This window comes from Trichomycterus rosablanca, chromosome 2 (genome assembly GCF_030014385.1).
Source record: "Trichomycterus rosablanca isolate fTriRos1 chromosome 2, fTriRos1.hap1, whole genome shotgun sequence".
In the NCBI taxonomy this organism is placed as follows: domain Eukaryota; kingdom Metazoa; phylum Chordata; class Actinopteri; order Siluriformes; family Trichomycteridae; genus Trichomycterus; species Trichomycterus rosablanca.
Genome location: NC_085989.1, coordinates 32,708,314 through 32,723,417, shown reverse-complemented (window position 1 = coordinate 32,723,417; position 15,104 = coordinate 32,708,314). Strand labels below are relative to the sequence as shown.

The 15,104-nt window shown below is 38.4% G+C and overlaps 1 protein-coding gene across 2 annotated transcripts in view; it reads left to right on the top strand.

Moving 5' to 3' along the window:
* trit1 (tRNA isopentenyltransferase 1) overlaps positions 1-15,104 on the top strand; it is an 83,864-nt gene that overhangs the window by 47,561 nt on the left and 21,199 nt on the right. For both annotated transcript variants that reach the window (XM_062990734.1, XM_062990733.1), the window contains exons 5-7: positions 2,493-2,635; positions 2,737-2,848; positions 13,235-13,347. In XM_062990734.1, the coding sequence (XP_062846804.1) occupies positions 2,493-2,635; positions 2,737-2,848; positions 13,235-13,347 (368 nt within the window). The remainder of the gene's footprint in view (positions 1-2,492; positions 2,636-2,736; positions 2,849-13,234; positions 13,348-15,104) is intronic.

Below are 15,104 nucleotides of genomic sequence, written 5' to 3'. Positions count from 1 at the left end.
TATTTTGTCAGAGCTACGTAATCCTGTTTTCAAGACTCAACAGAGTGATGTAGAAGATCACATTTGGTATTGATTTAGTCTTACTGCCTTTCATTTTTATTACATTTTTCCTTAACATCTGGCGGTGAGAATGTTACTGTAGTAATCCAACATGTTGATGATTATCTCTTCTCACCCTGCATCCATTTGTTTTTGTTTTTTTTTCTTAATCCTGGCACTAGGGCTGTCGCGGTGTAAGAATTTTCCCTTGCGATATTCAGCCTGTCTCAATATCGCGGTATGCGGTAATATCGCCATTTGTTTTTTTGTTTTTTTTTGAAAATTACTTAATTTATCTGGATTTTAGAGCTATATAAACAAGCTTTATTGTTAGGCTATGATTCGGTATATTATTGCTTTATAATGACAAAGATGAGACAGCTTTAAGACCAATGAAATGCGTGTTTATTGTTAAATACAGAACAGAGCAGGGATGCGCGTCTTTTCTCTATTAAAAAAGGTTTAAATTTAGCTTCTAGGCTAGATATACACTGTGAAACGAAAAAAAAGTGTTTAGGCTAAATATTTTAAATGCACATCTAATCAAAATATGGTAAAAAAAAATAGAATAAAGAATAGTCTGTAAGAGTTTAAACCTGCGTTATCATGCGCGCTAGAAGAACCAACACGTTCATCTGATGTGGTTCCAGAGAGGATCTGAGTAGTGATGTTCCCCTCGATACTAAAACTCTCTCTGATGGGGCTCGTTACACTAATACACGTGTACTGTACCTGCATGCGACTTTACAATGCGACAACCTATCTATTTAGTAGGTATAATTAACATAACAATATATACTACATTTCAAGTTATTATTCATTTCAATACATTTGTATTCAACGAAAAAATACATTTAAATCATTCCAGCAAGCCAGCAAGAGAATATTTGCAGGCTGCAATGCCATATTAACCGTCATTAAGTGTTTTAGTACACCAAGGCTGTTTGAATATAGTCTAAATTACAAGTATGTTATTGAGTGGGAACTCAATTTAATCATTAATAAACTTGCCTATAATTCCTGTTGCGATTGTTTACATTTTAAAACACAAAGCCTGACACTCAGTAGCAACGCATGCGAACAGGTTGCGGGAAAATGTCGCTCTTAGCTCATTTTCATTATGAATTTATTTAACATTTATTACGCCCGAATGTAAGCGTATAAAACAAGATGGACCCTGCAACAATAAAAAAATAAAAAAAAAGAGAAGAAAGAAAGAAAAAACGTGTACACCGCGGTGTTGCGGTTGCTTGGCATGCCCTGCGGTTGGCTGGTCTATATCGCGGTATTTCAGAATTGCGGTTAGCACGACAGCCCTACCTGGCACCAGTTGGTACAAAGCTGTCTTTCCACCTGTGTGGAAGAGCTGCATATGGCTGTGCCAGCCTGCCATGTTGCACACTGATATTTTTGGGCTTTAATTTCGGTTTCATTATCATCATGGGGCCAATTAACACCTTTTCCTATTTTGTGTTGTGATTCTGGCTGCCTGTGCAATGCTAATTGATGCCATCACATTCTTGGTGATCAGTCCCAGTTCCTAACTGTCTTCTATGGATCTGCTAAAAATTTCCATCCTCTCATAGTGGAGTCAAGGATTCTGTCACAACAAGCTGGGTGTTAGGCTATATTCAGAGCTTCTTCCCATGTCTTTCAGAGACTTTATTCTACTTGAGTGGAAACAGGCTCAGTTTATTTATACTTATAATCCAGCCTGTGCCTTTTGAATACCCTACTAATAGTATAGTTACACATGTAGCAGGTAATATGCACTTTGGAACACAATCAAGAAAATCCCTCGCCGTTATGTGTAAACAATGTTGGTCTGGCATAATTATGGGTTAATTATGGGTGTTAGCTCATAGCCAACACAATAGATAGCATGTCAGTTAAATGTAAAGTTATGTCTTGTTTGTGTGAATATGAAATTTAATGTAATAATTATTGTTAGGGCTTGTTGGTTAGATGCTGTAAAAAAAGTCTCTCTTTAGAAGGCTAGTCAACAACTGTGCTTTTTGTCATTGGTCATACGGGAGTTTATGTACGGAAGAATGTGCTGTTCATTAAAGATAATATGATGCTAAACAATATGATTTGCAGTGAATCTGAATGATATTCTTTTACCTGTGAAATAAGATGCAAACATACACCAGTGATAAATCCAGGAGAACTAAATCAAACAATAGGCCTACTTTTGAACGACTTTTTGTTAACTAACATTGTGACAGTGAGTTGTAACATGCATTATAAAATATAAAGGGGTGTGTTTAATCTGCCTATTCAGGCCGTGCAACACTGTTTTGTAAGGTGAGGATTCAAATTTGGTTTGGGATTATTTATATATTCGTAGAATATAAATGTTTTAAAACTCTAATTTGGACAGTATTGTATGCATGTATTCATCTACAGACTTCTGCAATAGCTGATTGCTTGTCTAATGGTTTGATTGACAGGAGTCTTCAAGTCTACCAGGAGACGGGAATCCAGCACAGTCAGCTGTTGGAGGAGCAGAGAGAGCAGGATGGGGCAGATGGTCTCGGGGGTCCTTTGCGTTTCTTAAAGCCTTGCATTTTTTGGCTTCACTCAGACATGGACGGTATGATAAATCTCCTTTCTTTGTGGATTTCTTAAAATCAAGTATAATGAATACCTTTTTTTGAATATTATTTACATCTCTATGGTTGCTGTGTGTTGTAGCTTTAGATGAGAGGCTGGACAAGCGTGTGGATGAGATGTTGTCTTTAGGACTGATCGAGGAACTTCAAGATTTTCACAAGCGCTTCAATGAAAAGATGATTCAGGACAACAGGTAGTCAATGACAGTGGCACCTCAAAACTTAACGTCAATTGTTTTTTGGGAGTGGTGTTGAGTTTAAAAGGTGTTGAGTTTCAAGATATTTTTTGGGAAGCGTGCTAATGCATTCCATGTTCCTGTGGAACTGCATATATTTAAGGCTAATGTCAAATAATGGGGTTGTTTTTGACACATGCACTGATATTAACACACTTATAACAAACACTGAAATACAATTGAAAACAGTTCATCAATAAAAAATATAATAAAACCTGCTCCATTACCTTTACTTCTTTATTGTTCCTTATGCTTATTAATCATGGAGATGCTTGATCTTGAAATACTGTATTCTGTTCGGTAAAGGCACATTCACATGAGAGGTGGAAATAGCTTTTGCGGTGGCTGGGCCTGTGCACAAAGTTTAACGTGACTTATTGTACTACAGCAAGTGAGGAATTTCAGTAGTGGAGAAAACTTATGAGCAGTAATAATTAAGAGAGGTTAATTAAGAGAGTAGTTTGTCATACTAGATATACTAGATTTTCTCTTTAATGAAAAAGATAAAGAAAGTAAAGAGTACAGTGTTAAGTCTGTAAGCCTAGTGTAACTGTAATACACAATCTACCAGCATCAGTACACTTTAAAATGTACTGTTCTGACACATTTTTGTTTCAGGCAGCTAAACAACAATTTTAATTCAAATGTCAGTGAGATTTGCAAAAATCTAACCCTGTCTTTTAAAAATAGGTTGATTGTGAAAGTGAATCCAACATATAAAGAAAAATTCTAGTTGAAATTTAGTGGCAATCTGCTTCATTGTCTGCAATCTGTGTGTGGTCAACTTTCCTAGTGATTACGCATTGGAAAGTAATTGACATTGGATCAAACTTTAGTCCTTAGTACACATGTTGCTGTGGACCACACACTCTACCAACTGTGCCACTGTGCCAACCATTCCCATAGCAACAATGCCATTGATGCTTTACTAATATGGCATACTGCACTACCAAAGAAGCAGTGGCAGCTTAGCGGGTAAAGTACAGGACCAGTAAGTGGAAGGTCACTGTTGGGCCCCTGAGCAAGGCCCTTAACCCTCAATTGCTTGCAATGTATACTGTCTCAGTTGTTAGTCGCTTTGGATAAAGGCATCTGCTAAATGCTGAAAATGTAAATGCACTGTACCATAATATGTAAATTGAATGAATGAAGTCAGGGCAATAAGGAACATACTCTGATAACAATAAATGCTCATTTGAAGCAGTTAAACTTCTATAAGCTCTTACCCTGCTATCTGAGAGCTTTGGGAAATGGTTTAAATGGTAAAGTTAAGTAAAGTGCCAAGTGGCTGTAAAGTTTGTCACCTTTTAAAAACACATTTAGTACTTTTTACCAGCCAGGGAAATGCAGGTTGGACCTTTTTAACAGGCAGAACCAGGTGTAGACATTCAAGTTTTTCTTCATTTTCTTTTTTAACAAGGCAATGTCTCAACAACACTAAGTCAACATATGTCACTCTTGGCTCTAGTACTGTTATTTATGATGGTAATATAAGGTTTGGCATGTAGCCAAACAAAAATCTAACTACTATTTACACAAATTTAAGTCTTACGGTATGTCTATTATACATACTCCATTGCAAAAACGACCATAGCAGCTCTATAGCAGATGAAATGTTACGATTCATGGGGTCAACCACAAAACACTGGGATCATTATGAGCTTGCAGCCGTTTAGCACTGGAGTCTGCAGTGTTTGCCTTTGTAAAATGCTGGGCTCTTGGTGACGAGCACAGTTTGTCAGAATTATTCACATCCAACTTAAATTATTGTTGTGATGTGTGTAGAATTTAATTAAAAAAAATACAATAACAAGTTTGAGTATACAGAGAATTGCGAGGATGTAGTTTCCTATTTGAACCATTGATTTAAGACTTTAAGCATTTTTAATTAATCGCCTTCAAAGAACCAAATAAAAACATTTAACAAATGCCCATATGTAAAATATACAAATTTACTACCAAAGTGACTTACAATTAACAATGGATACATTTTCAGCAACTAAGGGTTAAAGTTATTGCTCAAGAACCCAACATTGGCTACTTTGTGGTAGTGGGGCCCGATTCCTTTACCTTTCGTTCAGAAGTCCAGTACCTTGACTGCTGAGCCACATGCAGCTGCAATCAGAAATATTCAACCCCCCTTACTCTAAAAGGTATAATGGTGATGTGCAGAGAATGAAAATATACAACAAAAAGTCTCAGTAATCAGAGAAAGAATATTTATTCATATACAAGCAGTTTTGATAATATAAGTTAATAAATTTAAGTTGAAATAGGTTTTTTGCTTATTCTTCTCGTGCGAAAGAGTCTGGCTCATTGTGGTTTGATACCACTTCATACTGCAACTGCTTTCTTTAATCCCACCAAATATTTTTATGGGATTTAAATCTGGAGACTGAAAAGACCACTCCAAGATATTCCAGCACTGATTCCTTAACCAAACTTTGGTTGACTTGGAAGTGTGCTTGGGGTCGTTGTCTTGCTGGAAAGTTTGTTGTCCTGATGATATTGCTAAGGCCTCTAGATTATGTTGGGCTTTCTCTCATGGTCAGGCAGCTTTGTTGCTGTGCCATAAGTTTGGAACTTCTGGACAGTTGTGTATCTATGAATGTTTAAGGTTTTGGATCTTATACTCATTGCCCTTTTGGTGCAATTAAATGATCTTCTCTCTCAGCTTTTGTTACAGCTTCTTAGTTTTCACTGTGGTTGCAACACACCTTGATCACTTGAATGTCTGGGTGGTGTTTATATTACACAACACAGCTGAAGGAAATTATTAGAGGTTATTAAGTTCCCAATGATTTAATCATGAAGTAACCCATCTTAAGGTCGTACAGACTAGCAGTAGGTTTTAAGATCAACAGTACTATGTAGTGGTGAATAATTGTGACATTGCAGTACTAACAAAATATTCTGCTACTCTAAAATACGACAACATGTATTTTATTTGTTCATTTGCTGTATCATATACACCGATCAGCCATAACATTAAAACCACCTCCTTGTTTCTACACTCACTGTCCATTTCATCAGCTCCACTTACCATATAGAAGCACTTTGTAGTTCTACAATTACTGACTGTAGTCCATCTATTTCTCTACATATATTTTTAAGCCTGCTTTTACCCTGTTCTTCAATGGTCAGGACCCCCACAGGACAGCTGTGTTGTGCTGGTATGAGTGGATCAGACACAGCAGCGCTGCTGGAGTTTTAAAATACCGTGTCCACTCACTGTCCACTCTATTAGACACTCCTACCTAGTTGGTCCACCTTGTAGATGTAAAGTCAGAGATGATTACTCATCTATTGCTGCTGTTTGAGTTGGTCATCTTCTAGACCTTCATCAGTGGTCACAGGACGCTGCCCACGGGGTGCTGTTGGCTGGATATTTTTTGGTTGGTGGACTTTTCTCAGTCCAGCAGTGACGGTGAGGTGTTTAAAAACTCCAGCAGTGACGGTGAGGTGTTTAAAAACTCCAGCAGCGCTGCTGTGTCTTATCCACTCATACCAGCACAACACACTAACACACCACCACCATGTCAGTGTCACTGCAGTGCCGAGAATGACCCACCATCCAAATAATACCTACTCTGTAGTGGTCCTAGGAGAGTCCTGACCATTGAAGAACAGCATGAAAGGGGGCTAACAAAGCATGCAGAGAAACAGATGGACTACAGTCAGTAATTGTAGAACAACAAAGTGCTTATATATGATAAGTGGAGCTGATAAAATGGACAGTGAGTGTAGAAACAAGGAGGTGGTTTTAATGTTATGGCTGATCAGTGTATATTTGCGCACATTATATACAGTTATTATTAAAGAGAATATTCAATCCCTCAAAGAAAATATGGATATACCACCTTCAGCACTTTCAGCAGACACTTAACAAGACTGTTAGCTAAGTATGCCATATAAGGGCTGTGGACTTGTGATTTTAGAAAATAGTCTTAATACCTCTTAACAGTCAGAGCAATGCAGGAATAGGTGATTTAACAGGCAGAACCTGTTTTCTGGAGCCGGTATTAGACGAGTTCTAGCCTGCACTGGTACTTTGTGTTCCTGTTGAGAATGTAGAAAGACGTGTGAAGTCTCAATTATACATAATATATACTGTACAAACAGACTTTAACGACATTTTCTATATGCTTTTGTGCAGATTTTTTTATTTATTTATTTTTTAACAGCAGACATACTTCATCACCTTACAGAAACACCAGCTTATTGGAGAAATCTTGCTTATTAAAGGTGCTTAATATTTGGCTTTAAGGATTGTAAGGTAAACAATACCAGCAGATTGCATGTTCTCCCTGTATCTATCTACAGGGGTTTCCTTCGGGAGCTTCAGTTTCCTCCCACAGTCCAAAGACTGGAGGGAATTGGAGATACAAATTTGTCCATGACTGTGTTTGACACTAAACTTGTGAACTGATGAATCTTGTGTAACCAGTAACTACCTGTCCTGTCATGAATGTAACCAAAGTGTGTAAAACATGACTTTAAAATCCTAATAAATAAATATATTATTGATTTTACACCTTCATTCTCAATGAGAGTGGCTGAAAAACCTGAATTCAATTATTATTAGGGGTGTCCACAAACTTTTGGCCATGTAATGTATCTGGTGTACATTGGCTGGTGTATGAATTTAACAAAAAGACTACCACTGGTACTCGTTCAGGAAATCAGGAACCTTAAAAATGTTTTAACAGGTTTTAACCACTAATCAGATGTTGAAGTTTACTAAAGCATAGCAGACATGTCATAGTTATGCAACTTTTAGAAGTTTTACTTCTGGTTTTGAGCTTTCAGCTCTTTATTCACATTGTTTAGTTGCAATTGCCAGTTAAACCCTTCCTCCTTTTGTATTTAAAACATGGTTGTAATATTTACTTTAGCAGTAATTTACCAAAAACCAAAGAGCTAAATAAGGTGTCCCAAACCACCAGGCTGTTTAGTTTTGCGTGTACTACTTTGTAAATAAAAAATAGTAAAAATATGACTGGTGGAAAAAAAAAGGTTTGAACCACTGATTTACTGTTGTGTGTCTAGTTATAGATTTTCCAGAAGTACTGCTTAACAAGTTACATATCACACCATTGGAAGCTATATTGCTGATATTAAGCTTATTTAATTAATTGCAACTGCCAAGAGATTTTTTTTCTCAGATAAAATTAGGTTTGTAATCTTTCTTAGCAATTTGATTAAAGTTTCCATCACAGTCCCCATCAATGTTATTAATCTGTGCAAAAACAACTTTGGTTAGTTATGGCACCATAGTAATTATGATGCCAAATTGGTACTGTCCCAAGCCCTTGACATCACTAGTCTTTGATTATAGACCATTTGGAAAGTAACCAGTTGCCTGGGAAACTGTCTGGGAAGCAGCTGGTTTGTGGTGGGATAGTGAGTCGGTTCCAGATGATGCCAGCACTAATAACGTGTCTGTAAAATTGGTCCAATAGGGTCTAAGACGTGACGATGGATTTGTATTGGTGTGCAGTGGAGTGAAAGGATCCTGTTTGTGTAAGTGTTTGTTCACATAATTAAGTGGAGTCTTGGTGTAACTGGGGCAAGAACAGAAATCTGGCTTATGGGGCAGTGATAGCTCAGTGGTGAAGGTACTGGACTATTAATCAGAAGCTTGCTGGTTCAGCCGCATCACTGCCAAAGTTGTCACTGTTGGGTATCTGAGCAATGCCCTTAACCCCCAGTTGCTTAAGTTATATTCCGTCATATTTGTAAGACACTTTGGATAAAAGCGTCCACTGAATGTTGTACATGTAAATGTATTTTTTATTTTTTTTTAAACTTACATATATGTTATCTTAAACACATACAAACATAAAATACCCCCCCCACACACACACCCCCGGGTGTGTTGGCCGAAAAAACTAAAATATTTAAGATATAGACAGTACATAGCAGTGCGCATACATAAGAACTTAGATGTATATTTTTAAGCAGTTGTAGCCTAGCGTTTTAGGTACTGAGCTAGTAATAAGATAGTCGCTGGTTCAAGCCCCACCACTGCCAGTTTGCTGCTGTTGCCATTGAGCAAGGCCCTTAACCCTCAATAGCTCAGACTGTATTCTATCATAGTACTGTAATGTAAGTCACTTTAAATAAAGGCGTCTGCTAAATGCAGAAAGTGTCAATCTTATGCATCTTTAGATATGTTCTTATTGTCCCCTGTACTGTGTGTGTGTGTCTCAAAATCAAGAATTCCACAGACAGTAATACAGGCTGTGTACCACTTTCATTTTGTCCTGTGGTGTAGTTTTCTTCCGGTTTTCAACTTTGTACATTCTGGTCTATAGAATAAGTGCATCCCCATTTTTGTATTCATCCATGTTAATTCACCTTTTTTACTTCTCACAAAAATAAAATGTAACTGACAGTTCTGTTGAATTCCAATGGTTTCCTATGGACTGCATATTTACCCTACTTAATGTACAGTGTAAGAGTTCTACAGTCTATAGTGCACAATACACTCGGTAGAACCATCCAAAATTTAGCCATAAAATGAAATGCAGCTGGATAAGCATGACTAATGTAACGTGTACCTTAAACTAAAAATGACATTTTGTATTTATAAATTTACTTTAATTAGGGCAAAAGAGGAAAACCTTCTCCATATTAAAACTATTGTTTACTGGTACATTAGTCAAAGTTACTTTAAATAAAAAAAATTGAAAATGAATTGGATGAATAAATAATATAACCAAAAATAGATGATGTTGACATTTTCCTAAGAGTAAATAATTTTGTGAATGTTTGAATTGTTTGAATGTTTGACCTTACATTGTTTACATAGCTGCACCCATTGAACAAATGTTAAACCTTTAATTATTTTAATTATTAGTTCTCAATTATAGGAAAGTTTGGGCATTAGTAATTACAGTAGTGCCATAGAATGATGCTGCAGTAATTTAGGTGTGTTTTTGGTGAAGATTAGGCATGGTGATGTACCATACCTAAGCATCGTAAAACGACGGCTTTATAGATTACACGAATCTATAAAATCTTGCATGTTTTATTATTACCTGGTATTTTGTAATTATGCAGTGATCACACCCTCTATCACACCCTCCCCATCTCCGCCCCTTATCTGAACAACAGGCCAATCGTTGTTCATGTGGCCGCTCAGTCGGCAAGGCAGAGCCGTGATTCGATACGATGTATTCGAGATCCCAGCTCTGGTGAACAGCGTGTGTTTTACTGCTGCGCCACCTGAGCGGCCCGTCACGCTTTTTTATTTTTTATTATTCCCCCAATTTTCCTCCCAATCTAGTCATGTCTAATTACCTGATTGCATTTTGCTTTCTCTGTACTGCTGCTGCCGTGCCATGACTAACACACCCCCTCCGACACATGTGCAGTAGCTGACTGCATCTTTTTATCTGCACAAGACAAGTTCACATGAAGCTTAGTCTCTGGCATGAATCTCCATCATTCCTCACCCCTAATGCAGGTGTCATCAATTAGCTGGCAGAGGTCGTAATTGCATCAGTTATGGGAAATACCCTCTGGCATCCAACCCAACGGACGAGCCAATCATTGTCCATGTAGGCGCCCAGCCTGCCGGTAGCAGAGCTCAGATTCAAATTCATGAGTTTAAGATGTCAGCTCTGGTGTGCTAGTGTGTTTTAAGACATTGTTTAGACCACTGTGTAACATAATGTAGTGTATTTTAGATCACTGAAATAATTTATTATATATTGCTCATCCTCATAAAAGGCTAGATAGGGACGGTGATAGTCTAGTGGGTAGAGCCTTGGGCTGTCAATCTAAAGGTTGAGTTCAAATCTCAGCTCTGCCATGCAGTCACTGTTGGGCCCTTAAGCAAGGCCCTTAACCCTCTCGGCTCCAGGGGCACGATACAATGGCTGACCCTGCGCTCTGATCCCAGCTTTCGAGCTAGGATATGCGGAAAAAGAATTTCTTTGTACTGTACACCTGTATATGTACATATAACAAATAAAGGCATTCTATGCTAAATCCAGGCTCTGCTATGCAGCCATCGTTGGGCCCCTGACCAAGGCTCTTAACCCCAGCTGCGCTGTACTATGGCTGTCTGCGCTCTGACCCCAGCTTCCAAACAAGCTGGGATATGTGGAAAAATATGTACATGACAAATACATTTTTCATTCTTCTTCTAATAATGATTTTAATCCTGTTTATTTAATTGTGCTGAATTTAGGTCCTTCGTTGACCGTGTGCAGTGCACGTCGCTAGGCTGTGGGTGTGATGAGTGAGAGTGTGAGATATGGCATGACAGGAGCATTTCTGTTCACCAGCATAGCTGTGATTCAGACACACTATCGCTGGTATCTTGCACTTCCCTCAATCTGGAATGTGTAATTCAGTGTGAAATGCCTCATTGCTGCTCTGTGTACTGGTGCCTTACAGTTTTTTTGTTATAAGGCCTAAACCTTGCAGTGAAATGAATGCTATATAATCTCGATTAGACCGTGAATTATTGATATCGGAGTCTGCAGTGATGTTGGCTTGTGGCTGCACTGCGGAGTGTGTGTGTGTGTGTGTGTGTGTGTTCAGTGGGTGGGGATGCAGAGAATTGATACACTGGTGGCTGGCTGCCCAGTTTTTTGTTTTTTTCTCCCCAGTCAAAGTCCCACCCCCAATCTGGTCTTTTACAACCAGCACCAATCAGCTACTGTCTTCACTCGGGCCATCCCGGCTGGTCGAACTGGCCACCCATGCATTTTTCTCCCTCTCTGCTTTTCTTCACCTCCTTTCCCATTTTCTTCTGCAGTCATCTCCCTGTTCCGCCTTTGTCTGCCTCCTTTCCGCTGATCAGCTCGCCTTTCAAATGGTTCCATCACTATGCAGGAAGGTCAAACTCCGCGCTCTTGCCTCCAATCTCTCTCACAGTCTTTCACACATTCATTCATTCTCTCTGGAAAGCCACCCATCCCCCTCTGTCGCTGTCACTGTGGTCACTGAGTGCAAATGATAACGGCGCACAAATACCTGTTTATGCTAGATATGGTAGGGGCATTTGTTGACCTTGAGTATGTACTTACACACATCTGTTGATGGTAACTTCTTGGACACACCGTTCTGTCCCTGTAGAGGACATGTTAACTTTACCTGCAAAAAAAATTATCAAACACAGAATTTGACCAGGATGTCCAAACCATTGGACTATAGTATATAGATACTATTTAGGTATTCAGGTATTGTATGGTGCCCCTGGAGCAGACAGGGTTAAGACTCTTGCTCAAGGGCCCAACAGTGGCTGCATACCAGAGCCTGGATTTGAGCTGACAGTCTTCCAACTGGTAGCCCAAAGCTCTACCAACTAAGATACTATATATACAATATAGTATATAAAAACAATGATATGCAATGGTACCTTGTAACCCGACGTCCCCTAAACTCGAATTCTTTGCCCTTCATTGATAAATTTGTACCCTTAAAATCGTCGTTTCCCCTAAACTTGACGTGTGCGACAGCCGTTTTGTTCAGCACATGACATGAGTGGTGTGCTAAAACGTCATAAAAGTGTGAATATGAGACGAATCTACATTTGTGTGGAATAAGCATCAAATTCACTCTGAGAGCTCCACATGTATCTGTGTTTAGCTGGATTTTGTCCTATTTCATGTTTAAACTTGTGTTTTAGCATGAGGTTATGAAGAATCGTGAGAATCAGCTTTTCCTAAAATGCTTTTTGCTAAAAACAAACTTAATTTGACTTAATGTATTAAAAGAATGAACGTGAAACCTCTTAGTTATTACTGCTCATAAGTTCTCTCAACTAATGAAATTCCTCGTGCGTTGTTTTAGTACATTGTCACGTAAAGCTTTGTGCACCGCCACGCTCCATAGGAAATAATGGCACAGCAGCACAAAAGCAGTTTTGTCACTTCTCATGTGAATGCGCCCTTGCTGAACTCGCTAAGGAATACGGTATTCTAAGATCTCCATGATTACGAAGCATAAGGAAACAACAAAGAACTAAAGTGCAGGGTTTTTTTTGTTTTTTTTTTCATTTTTGCTATTGTATTTCAGTGTTTTTTTTATATTATATTTGTGTTATTTTCAGTGTATGTGTCAAACAACCCCATTATTATACATTAGCCTAAAATATATGCAGTTCCACGGGACCATGGAACGTATTAACAGGTTTCCCATACATCCTTATAGGAAAAAATACCTTGAAACTCAACGTCTTTTAAACTCAACGCCAGTCTCAGAACGAATTAATGTCAAGTTTCTAGGCACCACTGTAGTGTATATATGGTATATAATTATTGTTCATGTAAATTTTTTAAACCTGAGCTTACATGTAATAGCTATGTTTTCTCTCTTGTCTTTTAGCCAGGATTACCAGCATGGCATCTTCCAGTCTATTGGTTTTAAAGAGTTCCATGAGTACCTAATTGCTGGAGAAGATGTCAGCCAGGAAGAACGAGAGAAGCTGAAAAGAAAAGGTATGTTCCGGTAAGGCACAAAAGTTCAGTCTCTAATAAGGGTTTCAGCTAAAGAAGAAGTAAATAAAATAATAAATCTATTCCCTAATAAAACTGTATTTGGATGAGACTGTTATAATCTAATTAACAAGTACTCAGCATAGTATAGTTCAAATTTGTACATTTACCTTTAGGTACCTACTATGTATCTGTGGTTTAAGTTTAACCAAATGGATATTTTGCAAACTGCTCTAAGGAATAAAGATTTTAACTTTCTTCAAGATGCAAAATGTCTTTTATAGCTTTGACACACTATTTTCTCTGGAGCACAAAATAGAGCAGACTGGAGGGAAAAAAGCATACAAGCATGACCCAACGCATACAGCCAAAACAACACTTAAGTGACATTGGAGCATGTCTTGCTTGCTATTGTCTGATGGACTGGAATTAACTGTCCAAATCAAAATGTGAAAAGCTTGTAGACCCCGTGTCTGCGTGGGTTTCCTCCAGGAGCTCCGGTTTCTCCCATAGTCCAAAGACATACAAGTGAGGTGAATTGTAGATTCTTAACCTGTTGAATCTGGATTCTTAATTGGTGAATCTTAACCTGTCCTGTCATTAATGTAACAAAAATGTTTAAAACATGACGTTAAAATAAATAAAAAAGTAAAAATATATATAAATAGAAATAAGTAAGTCAATAAAAGCTTGTAGATGTATACAAGGAGACTTGTAGCTTTAATTGCTCCCAAAAGAGCTTTTACAAAGTATTGAATTTAGATTGTCAGTATTTTTGTGAATAAGAGTAGAGTACGTTTTTGATTCTTTGTAATCTTTTTCCTCCTTCTTCCTCGGCCTTTGTCTCTTTCGGTTGCGGGTTTGTGCATCTAGCGGCTAGGTATCTATAGGACAAATCAGTGTTTCCAGTTAGCCTGGTGGCATGTTTTTGGACTGTGGGAGGAAACCCACAGGGAGAACATGCAAACTCTGCACAGAAAGGACTCGGACAGCCCCGAACCCAGGACCTATTTGATGTTTTTTTTTTTTTGTAATGTAAAAATTAAAAAAATCCTATGTATTTACAATGATATCCACAATAGTGTGCAAAAGGTCCATGGGTCTGAATACTTTTAGAATTTAGTGTATATTTGTTGTAAGGCTCTTGGGTAGGATGAACCTTCATTACTTGTTAGCTTCATTAACCTACAGGGGTTGGACAAAATAACTGAAACACCTGGTTTTAGACCACAATAATTTATTAGTATGGTGTAGGGCCTCCTTTTGCGGCCAATACAGCATAAATTCGTCTTGGAAATGACATATACAAGTCCTGCACAGTGGTCAGAGGGATTTTAAGCCATTCTTCTTGCAGGATAGTGGCCAGGTCACTACGTGATGCTGGTGGAGGAAAACGTTTCCTGACTCGCTTCTCCAAAACACCCCAAAGTGGCTTAATAATATTTAGATCTGGTGACTGTGCAGGCCATGGGAGATGTTCAACTTCACTTTCGTGTTCATCAAACCAATCTTTCACCAGTCTTGCTGTGTGTATTGGTGCATTGTCATCCTGATACACGGCACCGCCATTGGATGCACATGGTCCTCCAGAATGGTTCGGTAGTCCTTGGCAGTGACTCGCCCATCTAGCACAAGTATTGGGCCAAGGGAATGCCATGATATGGCAGCCCAAACCATCACTGATCCACCCCCATGCTTCACTCTGGGCATGCAACAGTCTGGGTGGTACGCTTCTTTGGGGCTTCTCCACACCGTAACTC